Below are 22,596 nucleotides of genomic sequence, written 5' to 3' on the forward strand. Positions count from 1 at the left end.
CGCGCCGACTAGCGGAACGCCTGAAATTCGGAACGCTAACCCCCACTCCTTCCATTCGACATATCTCGCTGTGGTTCCACTTGCTTCGATTCCATTCGTTTCTCACGTTCCAATGTACGCCATCTAGTCGTGTTTTATCCTTCCTTACTAACCGGTCGAGCCGTGCACGCGGTAGTTTCATATTTATAGAATTCACGGATTGAGTAATGTAACATAAAATTTAATAAGCTTTTTTATGATATATTCGATTTTTTATTAGAATTTTGTTTACCTTCGAACTTCTCTTCGATAATATTTTTAATACGAATTTGTTTCTTTTAATACTTTATATTTTTATTAAATTTTGATCATATTAAAATGTTGTGTTGCATGAACAAATTAGAAGTAATTAATATGTTTCGTCTTGGCGAAAGATATAACGTTCTTTTCTCTATGTACTTTCGACGTTAGTCGCTATTATACTCCAATTATCTCAATGATAGACTACCATGATGCTGCATTACGTATTTCTCACATAATAAAGACGCAACACACCGTGGAAAGGGAAAGCATGTCTGTTGAGCATTATCGTCATCGCAGTCTCAAGTAAATTAGTGTGAGAACGAAGAATGAGAAGATTCTAATTCGGTTGCCGTTAAAATGAATGCGTCACTCAATTTCTTTATTGTTTGAACAATTTATTCGTACGTACCTCGTTCTTTAATGAGCGTATGCTTGAATATTATACAAAGGAATATTTGGAATCAAAGAAATGAAATTAAGCAAATATACGTGTTAATCATTTTTCCTCAAATTAATGCCATCGCGCGATCGGATTATAATTAATTATTCTCAACGAAACATTAAAAATAATTAATTTCTAATTTATAGAGATCGTTTCTGGAGGAGTATTTCTTTTATATACATTCTTTTTTATGCTCGAATGTGTAAACTTTCACAAAAGAACCTGACTCGTGGATTCATTAAATCAAGCGTGAAGGAGAGATCCTATCGCAATTAAAAACAATACTGCATAATTATGCGAGGAAAGTAGTATTACGACACTGAAACAACAATCGAATTACGATCAATATACTTTTTTTCTTTTAATAAAATCTAGGTAAAATCTAACTAAAAAATCATTTATGTACAAGGAGTACACGTTTGTTATAGAAAACGAATGTTTTTTTTTCTGTTTCTCTCTTTTTTTTTTTTTTTAAGAACAATAAATCTCTTTGATATTTGCCAAAATTTGACCGAGCTTCGTAACTTTCAGCTCACGTTTTCTACGATTTCCGAATTCAGTCGAGGCGTGACACATCGAGAACTTTGAAATCCGGGTCGCGACATCCGAAAGTACATTTCGATTCTTCGTACGCCATTGTCTTTTTTTTTTTCTTTAACCGTCGTCAAAAGTAAACCATTCGAGCGACGAACTCGATTCCCATCCACAAGAGATTATCACGATCTTTCCTCTTTCCAAGTCAACGATTCTAATTGACCTAGCTCGCTTGAATATGAGTTTATTCATTTTATTTGTGCTTTTCCAATCTTTATGGCAATGAATTATGTTGTTAAATATTAACACAAAAGAAAACTGCATCGGAAAACAATTTCTATGAATAAGTTATCAATCGTAGCAGCGAAACAAGGTACATTTTTATTTGTTTATTTTTTCGAAATGTCGACAATTTATAGATCGTGAAACGTGCCGTTGAAATTTAAATAAATCTACGAAGTTTGGAAATAAAGAACAGAAGTCGTTTGACAATGAGATAGATATAGACGAAGAAAAAAAGAGAAAAAAGGAGATAAAATGTAGAGGAAATTAAAAATCAGGACGTTATACGTATGTATAAATGTGCGTAGGATTTGAGGGATGAATTTTAAGAGGAATACGAGAAGACAGATGAAATGCAACGGGTTGGAAACTGCATCTGAAAATAGTCGAGAGATGCTCCAGACATAGACAGCTGAGTTTAAAAGCGGAATAAAACTAGGTTACATTCCGTTCTAACGTAGGATTGCGTGTTTGCATAATCTATGTATCATTCGTATAGCCATCCACTTAACGTAATTATTTTATTCTCCTGTGATTCTTTTAAATTGTATACATAGTAGTACATAAGTCTTATCAACTTTTTCAATTTAACAGAAACGATCGTGAGAGATCGTAAGTGTCACTAATGACAAGTAAAGAAAAGCTACTATTATCTCTAGGAAACTAGGTCTATGAAAATAAATACAAACGTAATGAAAATAAAGTATGAACCTGATAATAAATAGAATGAGAAGGTAATGATGGTTAACGATATAATAAAATAAAATAAAATAAAAGAAAATAAAACAAAAATAAAATGAAATAATAGCATTCTAAACTACCGAGAAACGTAAATTAAGAGGCTAATTTACTGGTTTTAATTAGAGGCTTAGGCAATTCCTTGGCGCTAATGCTTTCGTCGGATGTAATATTAGGCATCTCCAAAATGGACGACAGTCTTGGATTTTCTTCGGAGTTAAGCCAGTTATTTGTTCTGTGAATGGGCCAATTATATATCGTTCGATTAATAAATAAATATCAAATACATTAGTAGAAAAAAATGTAAATACGTACTTCTGTAAATTGTTTAAAGTTGTGACACTTTCGATGTTCTCGGAAAAAGATCCGTCGAGATCGTCGTTAGCGTAAATCTCGTCAGGATCATCGATCACAAAAGTAGGAGTCGTTACAAATTTAGTGTCGTCATTTTGAATCACGTGAGCTTTCGTAAGCACATCAGTGAAATTTAATTCAATGAGGGTTTCGTTTTCTCCCAGGATTTCTCTTGTCTCGCCGTAAATAACATCGTCCTTCGCAAAATGATGATAATATTTCGAGATATCGTCCTCCATTTTCTCAGGGTAACGATGCAAAACGTTTTTATCGTAATAGTACTGGCCGGGTTTTCCTTCGTTTTGTCGAAGTTCTAGAGGTCTTGGAATTTCAGCATTGATTTTATTTATTGGTCTATAACCGGAAGATCCAGGATGTCGAACTGTTTCAATACTTTCCGTAACAATGGTAACACTTTGTATTTTAATCGGCCTTGAAATTTCATCATTGGTCGGAATTTTTGTCGAATGTTGTACGGAAACAAGTGAAATTGGTTTTCTTTGATAAGAGATATCATCGTTTTTGACAAAAGGTTTGCTGTTTGGATTGTTCAACGGATTAGTTTGATAAAAGGAATTGCTCGTTGATTTATCTGGTTTTATGGTAGGTCTTTGCTGATAGCTAGTCTCTTTAAATAAATCCGCTTGGTATGATGGAGGAACTTTTGTCGAACCAAGATCGTTTTGAACGGTCATAGGCGTTTTAATTGGTCTTTTCTGATAGGATGATTCTTCATGTAATATAGGAACACAATCAGGTCTTTTGGTCGGTCCTGGCTGATAAGATGGGATATCGGTCCATTTGCTCGGATTACTAAGGATTGGATTTTTTGTGGCTTCTTCTTGATAAGGTTGCACATTCGCTAATAGATTTTCTGAGCTATTTTGATTATTTGGTTTATTTAATTCTATCGAGTAAGATGTATCCAATGGTTTCTTATTATAAATATCAGGATCATCTTCGTTAACTGGTCTATTTATTGGTCTATTCTGATAACTGTTTGTTTCTTGCAGGCCATATGGTTCATTGTAAGGTCTGCTCGAAGAAAGTGCATATCCATCGTCTTTTTGTACACTAATCGAATATTTCCAAGTTTCCGATTCGTCTTTGTTGTAAGGTTTGTTAATAGGTATATTTTGACCATGGCTGTAATCGGGTTGTGCGGAATGTAAGTTTTCATCTTGTATGGTACTTGGTATTTGTTGAGGCCAGTATTCTGGTCTGTTGTTTACATTGTGATTGTAATTTGGATTAGCAATAATATCTGAGCTAAGTTTTTGCGCGTAAGACTGATAGCTAGGCTCGAATTGTGGTTTGGGTTTTATCCACGGCGATGGACTTGTTCCTTGATAATGTTGCGTCGTAGATGGTATGTTGTAAGAGGGATTGTAATAACTTGAATGACTTTCGTCTTGATGAATGGGTCTTTGCGGAGTTGTTAATTGTTGGGCGTGCTTGTAGTAAGTATATAAGGTTGGTCTTGGACTCGTAGGAGATAAGTTGTCGTAAACAATGTCTTCGGGTTTATAATTTGGTCTGTAACCATAATTCAGTGGATTTGGGTTGTTAGGATCGTTATAAGCATGTGGGATATATGGTTTCATGTTCTGTGGAGTTTCAAATCTTTCAGGAATTAAAGTTGGTATTGGTTTGGGAGGTGGTCTATGAATAGGAATGTTCAATGATCCTTGATCATACGATAATGGATTGTATTGTCCATAAGGTTGATAATTCAAATTTTCCGGTTTAGGGATATCCTTGTTACTTTGAGTTGTAGTTTGTATTTGAATGTACGAACCATAAATTGCATCATTAACGAAGACGGGTGAATTAACTGCATTATTTTGAACGACTATGGTAACGTTATCCGGTGGACCGAAAGGTTTTTTCACGACAATTCTATTATGCTGATTGATATTAGCTTTAACGGGTTTAGTTTTTTGCGATGAAACCTTCGTTTGTTCTTTCGCGTTGATTTTAACATTTTCTTTTGTCCCTTCTTGTCTATTCGTAACAGATTTGCTAGTTGTACTACGTATTCGATCAATTCTCTTTCTTTCTGATACATGTAAATCACTTGATTCACTTCTTTGTTCCGATTGTTGTTCGGTCCAAGGTTCAAGGCTGAACTGTGTCATTATTTCATCATTGCAAGCAACACGTTGATTTCTGAATGCATCAGCTACTAGAAAAACGAACGGTTGAATGGTTTTAATGTTATCCATCGTAAGACAAAGAACTTGGGAGAACGTGATACGTCTGATTTGTTGAAGTTGTCGAGAAGTAAATCCACTTTCTTCTTTGTCATTTTCATACCAAAATCGATCGCCACGTCGAAGATTACTAAATTGCTGTGCAATTATGCAAGCAAACGTTGGTCCGACTAAACCACCGCGAACTGATTTTTCAGCTAATCCAGCGGGATACAAATCAATGTCTTCCACCGAAGAATATAAAGTTCGAAGCTTAAATATAGTATTAGGTGACATAATATTCTCAAGATCGGCAAAACTCTTGATGGGAGACAAGCCGCATGGTTCTCGCCAATCAACGTATGGTGGTATGCCATGATCTCGTCCTCTTTGAATATTAAGTGATGCCAGATCCATTCCGAAAGGGAAACCTGGCGTTTGAAATAAATGACGTGTCAATTCTTTCGTTATAAATTCATCCCTTCTTTGAGAAGGTTGGTTCACTAATCCTAAAAGAAGACGGTCTACCGAACCTGCCGTTTCCAAATTTTCGGGATTTCTAAATTCGTCGTGGATTGAGACATCTGATGAACAAAATATAATGCCAATGAAAATAATGAAATAAATCAATCGGATGATCCCAACAATCGATAATAAATCAAATAATAATCTTACTATTAAATAAGCGTCGATGATTTCTGTCAAATCGTAGGAAACTATGCTGAACCAACGAATGTCCGAAACGATAAGCGGCTGTTGAGAAGGAATTTGCTATAGTAGGATTAACAGAAGGATCGTAACCATCGTAATAGCCCTTTGTTAGAACTTCTAGATCGAATACCTTCATTACCTCGTTCCCTGTAAATTCCAATAAAATATAACAAATTGTTGTAAAGAAATCTTTCCTACAAAGTATTTTATTAATATTTACCTAATACTATCGGTAAGAACTCGCGATAAGTAATATGCTGTATAATAGCGCCGATAATTTTACGAGTTTCTTGGAATATTTTTTCGTCTCTCCAATGAGGATTCAATTCGCCAAGTTTAATTGCTAATCTATTGTGCAATCTTAAAAATACAATATGTAAGGATGTTAGAGCTGGTTGTTCACTTAAACGACCGTCACCTGCTCTGAAACAATTCGTTGATAAAGAACCTTGTTTGCAAAGATCCGAATCTTGTCTGAAGAGCGGAGGTCGTCGGGATTGAATTATACCGTATTGCAATAAACCTGAAATTTTTTTTTTCTTTTTTAGATAATTCTTATCATCGAAGAAGAAAATCGTTGAATTTAAGCTTGATTGAAAATTTTCATTCTACCGTTTTTAAAGAGTCGAAGATTGTCACTTTGAAAAGAATTGCTGCTGTACACCGTGGATGCATCTAAATAACTCGTAACTTGAGTTAATTGTTCTCTAGCACCAAATAGACAATCTTCTCTTGGTGCTGATCCACTTCTAAGAAATTCCAAACACTTGATACCAAAACGACCAAAGAAACTATCCTGAGGGTTTACCGCTATTGGTAAACATTCTGGATGCTAAAATACCACGGCAAAAAACGAATCATATTTATTTTCTGAATAAGATAATATGTTTATAAAATGAAATATTATCACTTACTAATAATTCAAAAGGTTGAAACCCAAGACCCGAATTCAAACAACATTGAGGTACCGATCCATTGAAGCCTCTGCTTTGTCCAGTTGCTTTAAAAGGACACAAGATATGTTAAATTTTTATAAAAATATAATTATTCTGTTCGATCGAATATATATATATATATATACCTGTTAAATCATGATCTATGAATTGACCCCATTGCATTAACATATGTGTAACAGATGCCAATTGTATATCTTCATCCTCGTGTAACACGTCGGAAATTACACGTGCACTTGGCAATGGATTACCGTCCCTTGATCTTCTGATACTTTGTATACCGTCATTATAATTCGGTGGTAAGAATCTAATTGATAAGAAGAACATATTAAATACATATTCAACATTTCAAGAATGTGAATATTCGTAACAGAAAACGACAAAAGTTCTAAACCTTTGCATAGTTGACATTGCTGATCCCCACCAAGGATTCTTAAGATTATTACAGCTTCCATCCGAAGTTCTATATCTTAAACTAGCTGCTGGACATTGAGGAGTTCCTCTTCTCGGACATTGGCGTTGCAATCTCGTTGTTTGACCTTTGCGAGAAAGAGGAAGTTCTCTCGATAAATCGGGGAACCTATAAATAACGATTAAATAAATATTCTTTGCTATTAATCATAAAGAAGATGGGAGACACAAGAAAGGAAACGTACTTTTTGACAAACATAGTTGCACCTTCGAGAACTGCATAACCAAATTTAGCAAGCGTCCTAGCTTCTTCGGTTTGATCATTGAATGTTGCCACGTATTTTGCTGGATTGTCAGCTTTCAGATAGAGTCCTACAAATTTGAAACAAAAAATTTGTATCATTTTTCGTTTCCTTTTTGTATTATGATAGCTTTTTGTTTCGTTTTTTATTCATACAAATGAATAGCTAATTAATTACCCATAGAATATAATTTCGGTTCTTTGACGTTGTAAAGATCATGCATCGCTTGCAATCCAAAATCAACAGCTTCAATAATATCCTCCTCACGAGGTCCCCAGTTTTCTTGATTATCTCGACTCTCGAGTTCGTAAGTTGTAATGTTATTCGTTGAATGATCACTGTAGTTTTTCGAATCATATTTTCCGACAATTTCGAAAGTTTCGATTTCGTATTTACTCGCTTCCTCGTTGTTATCAAAGTTTCTTCTGAAATTCGTTTGATTTTCTCCAAAGTTTTTCTGCTCTGCTACAGTAGTTTGCGTGGTAGAATGGTTAAATTCTACATTCGTAAATATTTCTTTTGTATAATTTATTGTAGGGTAAATAATAGGAGTGCTTTCTTCCGGTTGAGATAGTACGGTCCAGAAGAAAGTAACGAAAACGACGCTGAAAGTGTGGTAAAAAAGAGATCAAAGAATTTCATTAATTTTGATTACCAAAAAGAAAAAGAACAAATATTCATTTTGAAATAGATAGGATAGAAATAAATTTACGAATTTGTTGAAGTGATTATTCGTTAGGAATGAGAAGTGTAACGGGATCGCCAATTGTAAGATGCCATAGGCGATATAAAAAAGAAATCATGTTGGCTTTCGTATTAGTGTCGAGGATGAACCTTGATGTGTGTTAATAATGAAAATAATGAGGAACCATTCGATCTAACTTCTAATTTAAAAATACCAAATTGAAGAAAGAAAATACATATATATTAAACAAGATCATTTTTTTTTACTTACATACATTCATGATATTAATAATGACTAATAACAATAGTAATAATATTGAAATTAAAAAGCCTATCATATGATAAAATAAATAAAAAAAAAGAAAAACAAAAAAAAAGAGACAAAGAAAAACGAATGGAATAATATGATACGTCGTTCGCGTAAACTCACACAATTCTTAGATGCATGTCGAAACGTCGAGGAACGTCTCGGTAGCAAATTTAATTCCGTTGGTACATCCTCTCTGGAGATGACAGCGACTTTCTCTTCGTAAAGGGAAAAGGGTCTCTCAAGCTCGGCGATAAGATTTTTTCGAGTGGAAAGTGAAGTAAAGGAAAAAGGGAAGAATCAAAAAAAAAGAAAAAGAAAAGAAAAGACAAATTCGCCCGAAAGAAAGAATTCGTCTTTGTTGTCTTTCGTTGTCGATGTCGACCTTCACGAGGACGGTTTGAACATATACTAACAGTCTTCGAGGCTGGTCGACCGGTCTTATTCCCGAAGAAGTCCGAAGTGCCCTACGCCTCCGGCTAACTTTTGCGCTTTTTGTTACGCCCCGTTCGTTCCATCATTCATTATTTTTTGTGTTTTTTCTTTCTCTCTCTCTCTCTTTTTATTTTTGCCGCAAAGATTTTTACTGTTAGCCAATAAGGCAACACGCGATCCCATCGATCGATGCCGATCCATCCATCTTTTCGTTCATCCGGATGAAAATGACGAGGCAATGTTTTATATATTTCCGCTCGCGTGGGCTCAAGTTTGAAGTCTTTTACGACGACATATGAGTGAAAGAGAAAGAGAAAAAAAAGAGAGAGAGAGAGAGAGAACGAGGAAGATGAAATGAGGTGAAGATAATGATGGAGTTTGTATAGCACTCAAATTTTTTCTTTTTTTTTTACTAGCCAATTTTTTGAATAACCTATTACAAGTGAGATAATATGTGAACGTGAAAGAGAAGAAGGAGGTTTTGCGAGGATGTACGAATGATCGTGATTAACGGAAAGATATTTTTACGATGACGTTACTCTAGACAACTTCAAATTATTCGATACATTGACCCAAATATTTCTCTCCTACTTATTACGGACTATACTTTTATGGAGAATATAACTATCTTGTTATACTTACGTAAAAGGAAGGGAATGTGGAATAAAAAAAAGTAGAAAGAAAAAATTAGATATTAATTTATTATATTTACCTGTAAATCAACGTCTTGCTGCTTTTTCCCGAGCTTGCAAGCTCGCGATTGCTTTTCCCGAACCGTAAAGGACCTTTGCACGTACTTGAACTCTTCTCGTTGCCGCGTAGTTTGAAGCAGACGTCGTCGATGGTGGACTTCCGCTTGTGCCACCGGAAGTCCCACCTAACTGCAATGTACCACCGCCATAATTTGTTCCTCTGCAGCTCGTGCAACCTTCCGACATAGTTTCTCTCTCTTGTGTCACGTACCAAAATTATTCTTCCGTTTATTTTCTCGTTAATCGCGACTGCGAAATATGAAATTACATTAATTATGGAATTTAATTATTGTAATATAGAATTATGTAACATATTATGATATTGTTATTGGAAATCTTTAGATAGTTTTCGAAATTAGATCCTACCATTAGCTAGGAAATAAATCAATATTGTTAGCAGTTAGAAATGTCTGCGCCCGAAATGCTGCAACCCGTTCTACGTGATAGGTAACATGATGAATGTGTATAATGCCAGGGGCAGAAAATTTTGAACGATCTTTGCTTATCGTCGTTTCATCGACGTGTAATTAACCTTGACGAGTTAATCGATAGCTACTATCACACGCCAGCGTAATTAATTGAGAATAATTACTTTCTATTGCAGGGTACGATCTTTCTATTCCTTTTGTCGATACAGAATAGAATTGCATTTCTATTTGTTATTACGAACTTTGATGCACATATCAAACCTACTTATACCGTGTATTCGGAGTTAATTTAATCAATTCTTTTATCCCAAATAAACTGTAATAATTTTGTTTGATTTTAAATAGAAAAAAGGAAATATTAGTATTCCGATAGATTTCATTGAATCCAACTAATTTCCTTGCTATTTGTTATTTCTTCATAGTTGAAGAAACGTGAGCCTTTGGTGATTAACGTACGAAGCAAAGTTCCGATTCGTATGCCCGTTCACCATAAATCCGGGAAAATTTAGGTTAATTATCTTAACGACGACATAAGGTAAGCTTTCCTAGCAACGACTTTACGGGGAAAAAAAAGTAGACTTCTAGATATTTCCTTAGATCGAATGACAACTATAAATTTCACAAGTAGGTATTTAGATGAAGGAAGAAAATCGTTTGCCGGGAAACCCGAAGTAAGAAACTTTGGTTTCGTTATTTTTCTCTTATTTTTCATTTAATGATGAATTTTCATTCTCATTTCATTGCATCGTGAAAGGCGCATTCGACATTTATGCTGACACAATAGAAAGGTAGATAAAGATCTAGTATTATTTTATTCTTCGAGTCTCTTGTACCACTAATTGACTCTAATTATTACGCGATATAATAAGTCAAATTATAGAGTAACGAAGATAATTTTCATTCGCCGTAGTTTCGGCTTATGTTTCTCTTTTAGACCGTAAATCATACAAATTTTATTTTGCATAGTTCGAAACTGTTATTAAAAAACTATTTTAGTATAGTAATACGATAAGAACGGTGTGATTTGTCGGTAGTAACAATGAGCTATTAACTCTAGATACGTTGAATCAGGTCGTACAAGACTAATCGACTGCTTATCCGTAATTGTATCTCTTGTAAATGAATCTTCATAAAATATAGCATAGAAATTAGGAAGTTTTATATTTAACGAAGCCACGATGGATGGTATACTTGATCTCGAATATCTTTCGAAACAAGGTTATATATATAAATAAATTTCAATATAAATATAATTCTAATCTAGAACATGTCGAAGAATTGAATTAGACGATTTTCTTTACTCTTTATTGTACACTACATAAAACAACATTTACGCAAAGATAATTTATCAGAATTGTTTGTGTCAAAAATAATAATGAATAAATTAATAATAAACTTATGAAGTATCCAAAGAATAAAATAGCACAGAATAATGGATTCACTTCCTTACCGTTATTCCGTTTTATTCGTTGTTCGATGCTTTCAGTATCCAAACAAATCGTATTAATATCGAACTCTAAAATATTATTATTTTCAAATGATATTCAAACTTCCCTCGTTAATTTGAAAAGGCACGTATTTTGAGTATATCACGTGGTTGGCGAAAAAGGGTTGGAATTGGATTCGCGTTTTCTAACAGAGTATTACCTTCTTGCGACTATTCGCGTATTCTATGGCGATCGAAACATAAGTGCGAATAAACGGCGGGAGTTTACAAATGGCGGACAAGACAAAGTGATCCGCGTCCGCGGTGCGCACCGAATGAACTGATCCTCGGCCTTCCAAATACTCGCTTGGTAAGGCTTCACCGAGCCAGCTCGTTTCTCTTTTCTTCCTCTTTTTCTTTCCTTCATCGTCATCGTCATCGTTGTCTTCGTTGTCGTCGTCCTCGTCCTCGTCGTTGTCGTTGTCGTTGTCGTCGCCGTCAACAGTCATTGACTTTGCGACAAGAGGGGAGACAATATTATTTCAATTATATTCAAGACATTTCCAATGAATAATTTCAATACAATCATCATTGAATAATACAATTTTGTTTAGTTCATTATTAATTATTCAAATCATTTATTTAAATTACATATGTAACTAATAGTTGATACTTTCCGAAAACCCAATAGAATGAAAATCACTTTAAGAGTTATCGTTTAAGAAAAGAAGAATTCATTATAAAATTAAACTATTAGCAAAACAATTATATATTCAAATTTAATAATAACTCTATACTTTAATAAATGTATATATGTATATACATACTAAAGATTTAATAAATTTTCATAAATTATAAACGTTATACGATAGAAGAACAATGAAAGATACGGAGTCTGTTCTGCGGCTAGGTTTAAACTTCTGACTCATGTTTGAGTCTTTTGGTCTATCATCTATTGATGGTGACAAAGAAAGAGAAAAGGAAAAAAAGTTAAAGAAAGACAAAGAGAAATAGAAAGAGAGAGAAAGAGAAGGAACTTCGAAAGTTAACCTTCGATTGGTAAAAATTCGACCGGCGAGTGGCCGGACCTTGCGCCCTGCATAATTCTTTCGTAATGCGCCTGCGCGAATAACAAAGAAAGAACAAAATGAAAGAAAGAGGGGGAAAGATCCGTGTAAAATGGAGTCTATATACCTAGTGACGGTTACGGGTGATCACAAACTCGTTGTATGTATATAAATGCATATATATATGTATGTATGTATGTATGGTCGTATGTATTTACGCTTTTCTTCTTCGTCGAGCGTAAACGACACGACTCGCGACCTGAATCCTCTTCCTCTTTCAATACTCGCTCGACTTCTGGTATATTTCCCGAGGCGATTAATCCGCACAAATCGTCCGAATCGAATGCTTCTCTTAAAGCGTGTGACGATCACTTATAACTGAAATATCCAATTAGCTTCTTTTATATGTTAATAATTATCGAATAAATACATTGTACATATATGTTTGATCGTTTAAATATTCATTTTCGTATTATATTAAGAAAATAGATAACGGTTAATTATTCAACGAAGATTTATTAGATTTAAAGTGTACGTCTAATATGTAGGTTGATCTAATCAGACTGTTTAATTTATGTTAATGTATGTATTTTAATAGTTTTAGAAAAATACTTTGGAAATAGTATATTTGATGGTTTAAATATTAATTTTTATATTAAGAAAATGAGTAATGATTCATTTTTCAAGGAAGACATATTAAATTCGAACTGCACATCTACAATTTAGGTTGACTTGTTCAGAATAATTAATCTTGTATTTTAATGTCATGCTAGAAAAAGTATTTACATATATAATTTAAAAAGAATTGTTGACACATGTGTAAGATTGATAAATTGATCGATATTCCTTTCAAATTTGTCTACGAGAACTTGTGATAAGATGATCTCATCAATTTTTCTTTTCTAGGACAGAACGCTTGATGGATATTTGCAAACGTGTTCCTTCCGATCTTTCACAAGCTATTAATTCAGAAAATATCAATGATCGCGGTTTTAGATCCATGCTGAGGTCTAGATAAATGACTCGAATGACGATATCAACATGTTGTAACACGCATCGTGTAATCCATATTACGAAGAGGCGTTTTCATATATTCAAATCTAAATGTATTAAGAAGTTAAAAGATTAAATAATTCATATTCACATTAAAAATCTACAGTTTCCTAAATCGAACGAATTTTTCATTTTGTATCTTTAACAATATTTGAAAACGAGTTGAACGTGATATTTGAAATTGAATTTTACGAGCGAAGACCAAACAATAGGCTTTAGGATAAGTCTTTCTATGCGATGGTAACTATACGAATCGTATATGGACACCATTGTTCTCGTGTGAAGGGTCCGTAAGAAATTGTTTTACATGATATGGCACAAAGGACAGTCATGGCGTGTGGAAAATATAAATGTATCTGTGTATTTAGGTGCGTGTGCGTATAATGTATACGTATAGAAAAGAACCCACTTCTTCTCTCCCGAGCGTATCCAATTAAATGCCAAAGTGGACTGACTTCATGCTGACCGCATAGTGTTGCGCTATCAGTATCGACAGTGGGTCAGTCAACAACGGGGTCAGCCGAGGGCGAATCCGGCGTGCGGTCGACCAATCGCGTTCGCTCCAACGACCGGGCCGTCGTGACAATGAGTATTAACTGTATATGCACGTGTAAAAACCGAATTGATGTTGGTCTTCCGCAATGGCGTAACATTGTCACTTAATACATGATAAAAAACATGGGAATATATCAAAGAAAACAATAGAATCTAATTATACCATTGGGATCAGTTGTAATTATTTTCTTTTATTCATTCTCTCGTATACCCTAAAATAAAGGTTTTTAAATTTCTGTCGATGTTACACACACACACACACAGTATAATGTTCAAATAATTGATAATTATGTATTTGAAAAATCATAAGAAACAGTTCATCAGAGTTCAAATATTTATCTTAAAAAGTTCTTGACTTTATTTTCAAAAGTCACGTCGATATTATGACCTTACGTGTTCATACATTATGATATTATTACTTTAATAATACTTTTTAAAATTGCTTCGCGCCTGAACAAAATGTCATTGCAATCAATGCTTCAAAAGTCAATAATACGAATTGAAAATGACTTTTTGTAATAATTATACCTTACGATGATTATAAGAACGGAGCTCATATATATTTTTTTTTCAATTAAGAAGAAGAATAAGAAGAAGAAGAAAAGAAGCGTAAGAATTCGAAGAAATTCTTTACCGTTACGTCCGAGACGATTGCTTCTTTTCTCGGCAAATCCAAGATAAGAAAAAGAGCGCATAATTACGCTATGAGCCGGGAATAAATAAGGAGTAGGTGGTACGAGAGACGAGATGAGACGAGAAACAAGGTTTTAAGTGGGTCAGCAGGACTCTCGGTCGTGGGAAGTCCGGGTTCGTTTCTCGTTTAACCAGCAGGGCGGGCAAGTTCTGCTTGTGTCAGGGAAAATTACTGGGTGGTGTGTGTGTGTGAGAGAGAGAGCGAGAGAGAGAGAGAGAGAGAGAGAAAGAAAGAAGACTATAAAAGAAAAATAAAAGAGAAAGAAAAGTACCGACGTGACCGCGTAAAAGACGATATGACTCAAATACAATGGTACATTTTATTCTTTTTTTTCCTTTCTTCCATTTTTTTGTGCGCTTTTCCTTCTTACACAGAACTGCTGCCGTCGAGACTGAAATGCGAATGAAGAAGGGGGGAGAGGGAGTAAGAGAAAAAATTAAAAAAGAGATAAAAAAGGGGGTGAAAGAAAATTTAGTTACAACCAAAAAGTGCATTTCCTATACAAACATCGAATTTGTTATTTACTTAAATATTTCATCATAATATTATTGGTTTACGCATTCTTTCAAACTTTCTTTTAATCTTATAATTTTCAATTTTTTTGTTTTTGGTGCGAGGGACAGGGCGATCTTCTTACTTTTCGTCTACTAGTTTATGCGTGTACTTTTAAACTTACGCATTTTTGTTTAGGCGCTATCATATAGTTACATCATGATAAATATACGCTTTCAGATAAAATAATCTCGCTAGTTTGCATCTCCTATCATCATAGTCGTTCAATAATCTAATTTATTTACAAAGTCTAATATCCTTAGTTACTTGTTTCTATTTCCTTATAATCCTATTTCCTTATAATAAAGGAAAACCTTTGTTCCTATAGCTTATTTGGACATAACATACTTTTTTGGTTTTCCTCTCTTTTCTTCCATCTTGTCGCTTAATAGTTTTTTCTCTTTTCATTATCTTTTCCTCTTGGTGTATAATTATATAACATCTATCTATTAATACTTATTTTTACATTAAACATCAATAAACATTCAGAGCTAATGAAATTTTGCATCATCCTGTTTCGATTATTTTCGCTGTTTCATCTTTGTGGAACATTCTTAAGCTATGCGATAGTAACAACCTCAGTTTTTTTTTTTTCAATAAAAAAATATGTGCATCATAGATTCTTGTTAAACATAAGTGGCCCCTCTGTGCACAATATATACTGCACAATGAATAAAAAATATTTATCATCCAAAATGGTACTTTCTAAGTAAATATGATATGCAATAAGCAAAGGACGGATCATATTAATATTTAATATTTATTTTTAAAATATAATTGCGCGCGCGCGAGTGTGTACGATCATTAGAATTTTAAAAGAAAAGTAATGCTATAACGTAAAATAATATAGGAAGTTACATGATATAATATGAAGGTATGCAAAAGTTATTTTCCGATTTTTCAAATATTGTGCAGTTATATTGTGTTATCAGAGTATTACTGTATATGGTTTATAGACCAGAAGTGGGAGAACTTATATGTATCATAAACAAAAATTAATATCTATATATATTAATCCTTTTACGAAAATATAATTGAAAAGATTTAACTTAGAGTTTTGCATAGATAATTAAAAAAAATTGCACTGCATATTATACACTTGAGACACAATCTAAAGTAATAATTGCTTATAATTAGATAAATAAGAATTCCCATTTCTGATATAAATACAATATCTTGATATATATGTATTAAAATTTTATTACTTATTGAATTTCATATCCGTATTCGAAATATTTTTTGAAAAATGCATCGAAACTTCATCATTAGGATAAATTTCTTTTTTAATTTCGTAAAGATTATTAACAGCAATAGAATAAGAACTTCGTATATAATTTACTTAAAAATCAAATATACTTAAAACACACAAATTAAGTTTCATATCTATGTTTATTGGCGTATACTTTATCCATCTTCCCGTGGAATAGCATTCGAAATAAAAATAATAACATTTGTTTCTATTCTATAGCACAGTCTATAAGCCTCTTTGTCACAAACGCACTATCAATTGCAAACAACTTTCATTCCATTTTTATCATCCTCTCTAAAAGCAAATCATCTTTTATAAGTGAGCACCGATATCGATTTTACTTTCTCGTAGAGATATTTCTATCGTTCCCAGCAACCAACTCAGTACAATAATATTTTGATTTTTACCTGAAAATATTAGGAAATTTTAGGAACTTTGCGTATTATTATCTTGAAAAATTTTTTCATAAATAACAAACAAAAATTATAAAGTATATTAAAAAAAATAATAATAAATACTTTAAATGTAAGCTAAATATATTTAGCTTTTATATTTAATTAATAAATAGCTATTTAAAATTTAGTTAAGCATTTTATCTTTTCTTTTTTGTTATGTTACATTTAATTTATTTTCAGTTGCAATTTATTAAAATTACGTAAATTTTTTAGTTGGACATAAAAGCTATTAGGTTTAGGAACGATGAGATCTCCGAAACATTTGACACATTTCTAATGACGCGCATATCGGACAAGACATTGAGATCGGTACCTAAAATATATTAGTTTATAATATATTTTGAGTATTAACTTTGTTTATAAACTAACTAACATTCGAGGAATATAACAGATCGCATTAGATCGCGGCCTTATAACTTGGAATGTACAAGTCTACATAAAGAAAATTATTCGAGTTCATTGATCATCTAGTGCAATTACTTACAACAAGAAACCTTTCATATTACGAGATTATACAATATGATCTACGATGCCCTTTCACGTCAAATATCACTTAATAATCTAACTAAAGCTAGTTGACTTTATATGAAAAGAGAAAATCAAGTTTTATCCTGATTATTTTAATACGTATAATAAATTATTTTCAATACTAATAGTAAAAGCAATCCTTAAAAACATCAAGTCCTATAAAATGAAACTGTCGATTTATAGGTCACATGATGATTTTCATTCGATCCACAATATGTGGCTTTACATTCTCATTTTAATATTAATAGTTATCACTGTGTCATATTTTGTTAACTAAAGATTACACATGTGAATTTTAATATTTTTAATCAGATATCTGTTATAAATAGGCTGTATGTTTGCTACTGTGTTCGAGAGCAGCAAGAACATCCTGTTTTTGTCTGACATACAAACGGCCCTTCTTCCACGGATTTTGTAGTTGAAGGGGTTTAAAATCATCTCTTAAACAACGTTCCCTCGCACCAATTACAGCAACTAGGCAAAAATTTGGTAATTCATCGACTGTGTAGATAGGCCCATCTTGACCCTTTAAGACTACTGCCATATTTAATTGCTTCACAACAAGATCCACAACTTCTCTTGCTGTGGTTCGTGGATTTACATGTAATTTTAAACTGGTACCAGAAGCCAAACCAGTTTCATAGGCCGCATAAACCTGTAACGATGAAAATATTTTCTTTTTTCAAATAAACTATAAGTAAAGAATCACAAATTATATTATAATAGTTATATAGATATATATTTTTCTTGCAGCATTACTTTTAACATTATATACGTTTTTATAAAGTGAGTTACTCAATGTTTACTTCATTTACATTGACTAAACATAAATTTTGTTATAAAAGCAATACGCAAAGTCTTGGCAAAATTCTTTGTACATACAACAATATTTGTTATTATTTTATAATATCGATTTTACAAATACAAATTCCTAAAAAAGATTTTATCCTTTGAATATGTATCTGCAGCATTACAATAAAGCGCTAGATTATTCGCATAAAAATGCAATTTCGTAGTTTATATTCTGCTATAATAATGTATTAATACATATGTCGAAAAAAACAGGAAGCAATTACATAAGCGCTTAAATTACATTTTCAGATAAAAAAATAGCTGTAATGTATAATGTGAGCTAAACGATGCTGCTGAATTCCGCTTCTGCCTTGAGATGATAAAGCAACAAACAGTAGATGTCTCATGCTATACTTATTAATACATTAATTAATTTTGTAGAAGCAAGACTGCACAAAGTAATTAAATTTTGCGATGTAGCGGCTTACTTATGTATCTGCTACATTGGTTTGCACTAGAAGACCAAGTGAGCTGTTTTTAACTATAATCGGGTTAGACTTGCGTCCCCTATAAGGAAAAACAATATTTAAATGCACTGTTGCATGTCTAAAAGAGAAGCTTCCGACTGAAGTTTCAATTAAGCATAGTATCCTATACGAAGCTTTTTTAAATCTAAATCTAAAGAATTATTATATTTATTTTCCATGTGCAACATAAAATCGCTTACTTTACTATAAAAATTAACGGTAATTATTTTTATACTACCTTTGGTAAAACAATGTGTTTTTATTTGTAATTATATACTAGATGTAACTATAAGCTACTTAACTATAAGCTCTTTTACTTAGTACCCATATAAAAATTAAATATTATAATTTGTTACCTGAAGAATACCAGGTAGTGGTGCTGGCATCATTGTTGCTTCATCCTTTTCTTCTTCCGATTGATTATCTCCTACTGAAGCAGCCATAGTTGTTATACTAGTGTTGGATTTAGTCGTTTTGACTTTTATATGTCCTGGTTTTAAGCATACACTTGAATTTGGCGTTGAATATTCATCGCTGCTTAGGGAATGAAGACTGTCGGAATTCGTGTTACTAACACTGAGAAGACTCGTGTTGGTGTTGGTCATAGCTGTTGATACGCTTAAAAGCGATCCACCATAGAGAATCGGTTTTATATTAAGTAATGGACTGGTACTTGCCGACGCAGAAGTGATGGTGGCCGAACGATTTCTAGGACTATGTTTGTATTTGGTAAGTAATAAAGTGTCCTCTGATTTCGAAGGTGGAAGTCGTACATTTGTAGGTACGGATGATATTTGAGGTTCTGACTTAGTTGAAACGTGACTACACTTGCACACGTATTGACCACTAGGTAATTGTTGTTCACTTTTGCTGAATTCCGTTGTAAGTAAATTGGAAGAAGAATTCGTAACATTTGGACCTGGCCAACTTCCACGTCCTGGACTTGATTTCACGAGTTTAGGATCTCGAGGTGGCAACTGAAGAAGACTTCTTTTTAAACTATTGCTGTTGCTTTTATTTCTGTCTAAACCTAATAGATGTTTCATAGATATACCAACAGTCTGTGATGTACCCTAAACATAAATTGAATAGAATATTACAATTCCATCTTCTCTACAAATTTACCCTTTAATATTTATTATAATGTAATTATAAGACTTACGCTTTGTTGTCCGGATCCACGGTCTCTTGCAAAAGTGATGACGTCGATAAGCCATCTAGCACCCTTCCATACTGTGTTTACTTGAGTCTGTATATCTTGTAATCGCGCAAGTTTATCTTTTGCTACACTTAGTTCTAAAGAGCTAAAAGCTTCCCTATGATTATGCTGAGCTTGTGCGGTGTCTAATTCCAATATACAGCTTAGTCTTGAATATCGATTAATTACATCCTTTTGGTATGTATTTAAGTGAACCATTTCGAATACTTGAATAGGTAAAGATAGTAAGTCTCCTCTTTGTAAGAGAATTTCTCTAGTTCCAGGTACGCAACAAGCTGTTTCTGCAGGAGGTACGGCAATTAGGAATGATACATCGTGCGTGAGATCGATTACTTCGGCATCGTAAAGTCGATATAATAAAGAATCCTCTGGACTTATTTCCATATAATTAAAGAGACGACGTGCCGTTGCGGAAACCAAATCGACGAATAATTTTTGCTGTTCTGTACCCTGACATTCATTTGTTACATTTTCTTTCTCCTCTGAATCTTTGACAGAATTATCGGACGCATAAATACGAGTTATCCTTTTCAGATAATCCCATTCTTCCCTAATAAACATATATTATATTCATTAAAATCTCTCATACATTTGCAGGATGTATTATAAAACAAACTTGATTGCTTACGCAGATACATGAGAGTTGTCACGTATTTTACAATGTGGTAAGACGTTAGGTGATTTAGCCGGTACAACCACTTGTATAAGATCCACACTACTTTGCATTTTCAAATAACCAAGATATAAGCCCTTTGATAATTTGATACTACTGACTTGGTGATATGTCATTTGTTCTTGTATACTGGCCATCAAAATATCTGCCACGTTGCTGTCTTCATGAGTTATTATTTTTTTAGTTACTTTACTCAAAGGAAGCCACCTACTATTTAAGACTGACACGAGTTTTGGTGATTTTACATAATTCACTGTCGAAAATACAAGGGTTCCTTGAATGTCTCTGATCGGTTTATGATATAACTGTCCAAGATCTTGCGTACACAATGCGGCCTGAAGATAATTAAATCGAATAGATTGGTCAAATTCTTTAATAAACACAAAAAAGAAAAAAAGAAACGAAAATGAAAACATTTCTAATTTAAACCAACCTGCATTTGTGCAGCAGCCTGGAGCAATTTTATCCTAAAGTGATTGGTCGAACTGCTGTGACTTTTTTCCATATCTTGACGTAGAGTCTTGACGTCGTCCCACGTGCACGCGACTTTCATGAGCCAGTGAAAATCGTTATAGATAGAACTAGGATAGGTTTCATCGACCTCGATTACAGGTAAAAAGTCTTCATTGGTTACGAGCACCTTATCCTCATGATAAAGCAAACAAGCAAGGAATACGCCACGCCGCAAATTTTTTTGAAACTTGCTAGTCGCGGTGAAGAGTTGTTTTATCGTCGTTTTCTTCTTATGATTGCGTCTTTGTACTGCTGGTGTCTCGTGTGTGTATTCCGGACGTCTGATGTCGCTAAAGAGGGTGTTCAATTGTTCTAAACGTCCTGCAAATCTTGGTACCCTGCCATCAATGTCTCTCCAACCTTTATAAACATAAATTCACATTTACGAATTTTTCGTTTAAACTAATAATACAAATGTTATTTTTCTTTTGCAAATAAATTAATGCGATAAAACTTACTACTAGGAGTTACATGAGCAGGAGTCGAATTTCTAAATCTGCTATAGCCTTTTAAATTTCCAGCAGCCGCGCGAAAATAATATTTTTGTCCTTGAACGAGTCCATCGATACGACATTCTCTTTGCTTCATATCCAAAACCTCTCTATCCCCACATATCGTAGAAAAATCCTCTTTGAGACTCCATTGAACCTTGAATTTCGTACAAATTGGAGAATCATGTGAATCTGGTTCTTGAAATCTGACTGTCACGGAGGTCGTTCCGGTAACATCGATTGCGACCATGAATGGCATGTCAGGTGGTCCTGTTATGATGAATAAATCATGTTTGCATCGTTCTAATATTTTGTTTTTAAAGTAACGAATACAAAATAATTACAATTTTTGTTTAAACTTATTAAAAATTCTTAAAGCTATCCATAAATATAAAATTTAATAAAAATAATAGAATAACTAAAAAGAAACAACACTATTTGTGTTATAAAAACTTATTGAAGATGTTTAAAGCTATTTCTATAAATATAAAATTTAATAAAAAAAATAGAATAACACTAAAAAGAACGTACTTGCTTGATCAAAACCTAGTAACATTTTTCTGAGTGCTCGAGCTCTCCTCTCCCAGAGGGCCAGTTGCTTGTCCTCAGTGCTACCTCCGCATCCTGTAAGATTATTATGCTGCGTCGAGAAACTGGCTCTGTGGCTGCTTGGTGGTTCCAAAAGAGTGCTCCCACCGCTGCCGGAAGTGCTGCCACCGAGTTCTTGGACTCTGTGTTCTGCTTCCAACAGCAACGACGCCAAATGACTGCCCAAGGACTCCGGTGACTTGACTGTAAATAAAGATACAGTATTGTTATAAATGACAAGCAAGAAATATTCTTTCCTTTTCTGATCCGATACGTTACATTTTATAGTACACTTTTCGTAAGAGATATTAGTGTTCTTTGAGGATAAAAGCATGAAGGAAAAATAATAAACACAATTGATTATATATTGAGTAGATATTTTTAACTGATACTTTTTTAAATGGTAG

The 22,596-nt window shown here is 33.5% G+C and overlaps 2 protein-coding genes and 1 long non-coding RNA gene across 9 annotated transcripts in view; 1 reads left to right on the forward strand and 2 right to left on the reverse strand.

Moving 5' to 3' along the window:
* Positions 1-2,279: 2,279 nt before the first annotated feature.
* Positions 2,280-8,403, reverse strand: LOC122524902. Of its 2 annotated transcripts, XM_043647400.1 has the most exons (12): positions 8,316-8,403; positions 7,379-7,806; positions 7,145-7,271; positions 6,883-7,068; positions 6,617-6,795; positions 6,450-6,535; positions 6,148-6,367; positions 5,756-6,058; positions 5,500-5,682; positions 5,358-5,408; positions 2,594-5,255; positions 2,280-2,513 (listed from the first exon to the last, which is right to left on the reverse strand). In XM_043647400.1, the coding sequence occupies exons 1-12, from the start codon at positions 8,330-8,332 to the stop codon at positions 2,375-2,377; spliced, it is 4,581 nt and encodes a 1,526-aa protein (XP_043503335.1). In that variant the 5' UTR covers positions 8,333-8,403; the 3' UTR covers positions 2,280-2,374. The 2 variants fall into 2 exon arrangements, with proteins under 2 accessions (XP_043503335.1, XP_043503334.1); XM_043647399.1 differs by having other exon boundaries at positions 2,594-5,408.
* A 3,693-nt stretch (positions 8,404-12,096) lies between these two features.
* LOC122524903 lies at positions 12,097-13,452 on the forward strand. Its single transcript, XR_006305664.1, has 2 exons — positions 12,097-12,460; positions 13,207-13,452. It is a non-coding gene; the product is annotated as an uncharacterized LOC122524903 (long non-coding RNA).
* Positions 13,453-17,031: 3,579 nt separating this feature from the next.
* Positions 17,032-22,596, reverse strand: part of LOC122524904 — an 88,880-nt gene continuing 83,315 nt past the window's right edge. For 5 of the 6 annotated variants that reach the window (XM_043647405.1, XM_043647404.1, XM_043647402.1 and 2 more), the window contains 7 exons: positions 22,133-22,393; positions 21,569-21,871; positions 21,031-21,470; positions 20,553-20,932; positions 19,868-20,474; positions 19,062-19,778; positions 17,032-18,041 (listed from right to left, as the gene is read on the reverse strand). In XM_043647405.1, the coding sequence (XP_043503340.1) occupies positions 17,706-18,041; positions 19,062-19,778; positions 19,868-20,474; positions 20,553-20,932; positions 21,031-21,470; positions 21,569-21,871; positions 22,133-22,393 (3,044 nt within the window). In that variant the 3' untranslated portion in view covers positions 17,032-17,705. Of the gene's footprint in view, positions 18,042-18,666; positions 18,746-19,061; positions 19,779-19,867; positions 20,475-20,552; positions 20,933-21,030; positions 21,471-21,568; positions 21,872-22,132; positions 22,394-22,596 lie in introns of all 6 variants that reach the window. The other variant, XR_006305665.1, reaches the window with a different exon arrangement.

This window comes from Polistes fuscatus, unplaced genomic scaffold, assembly GCF_010416935.1.
Source record: "Polistes fuscatus isolate 324 unplaced genomic scaffold, CU_Pfus_HIC Scaffold8, whole genome shotgun sequence".
Taxonomy (NCBI): domain Eukaryota; kingdom Metazoa; phylum Arthropoda; class Insecta; order Hymenoptera; family Vespidae; genus Polistes; species Polistes fuscatus.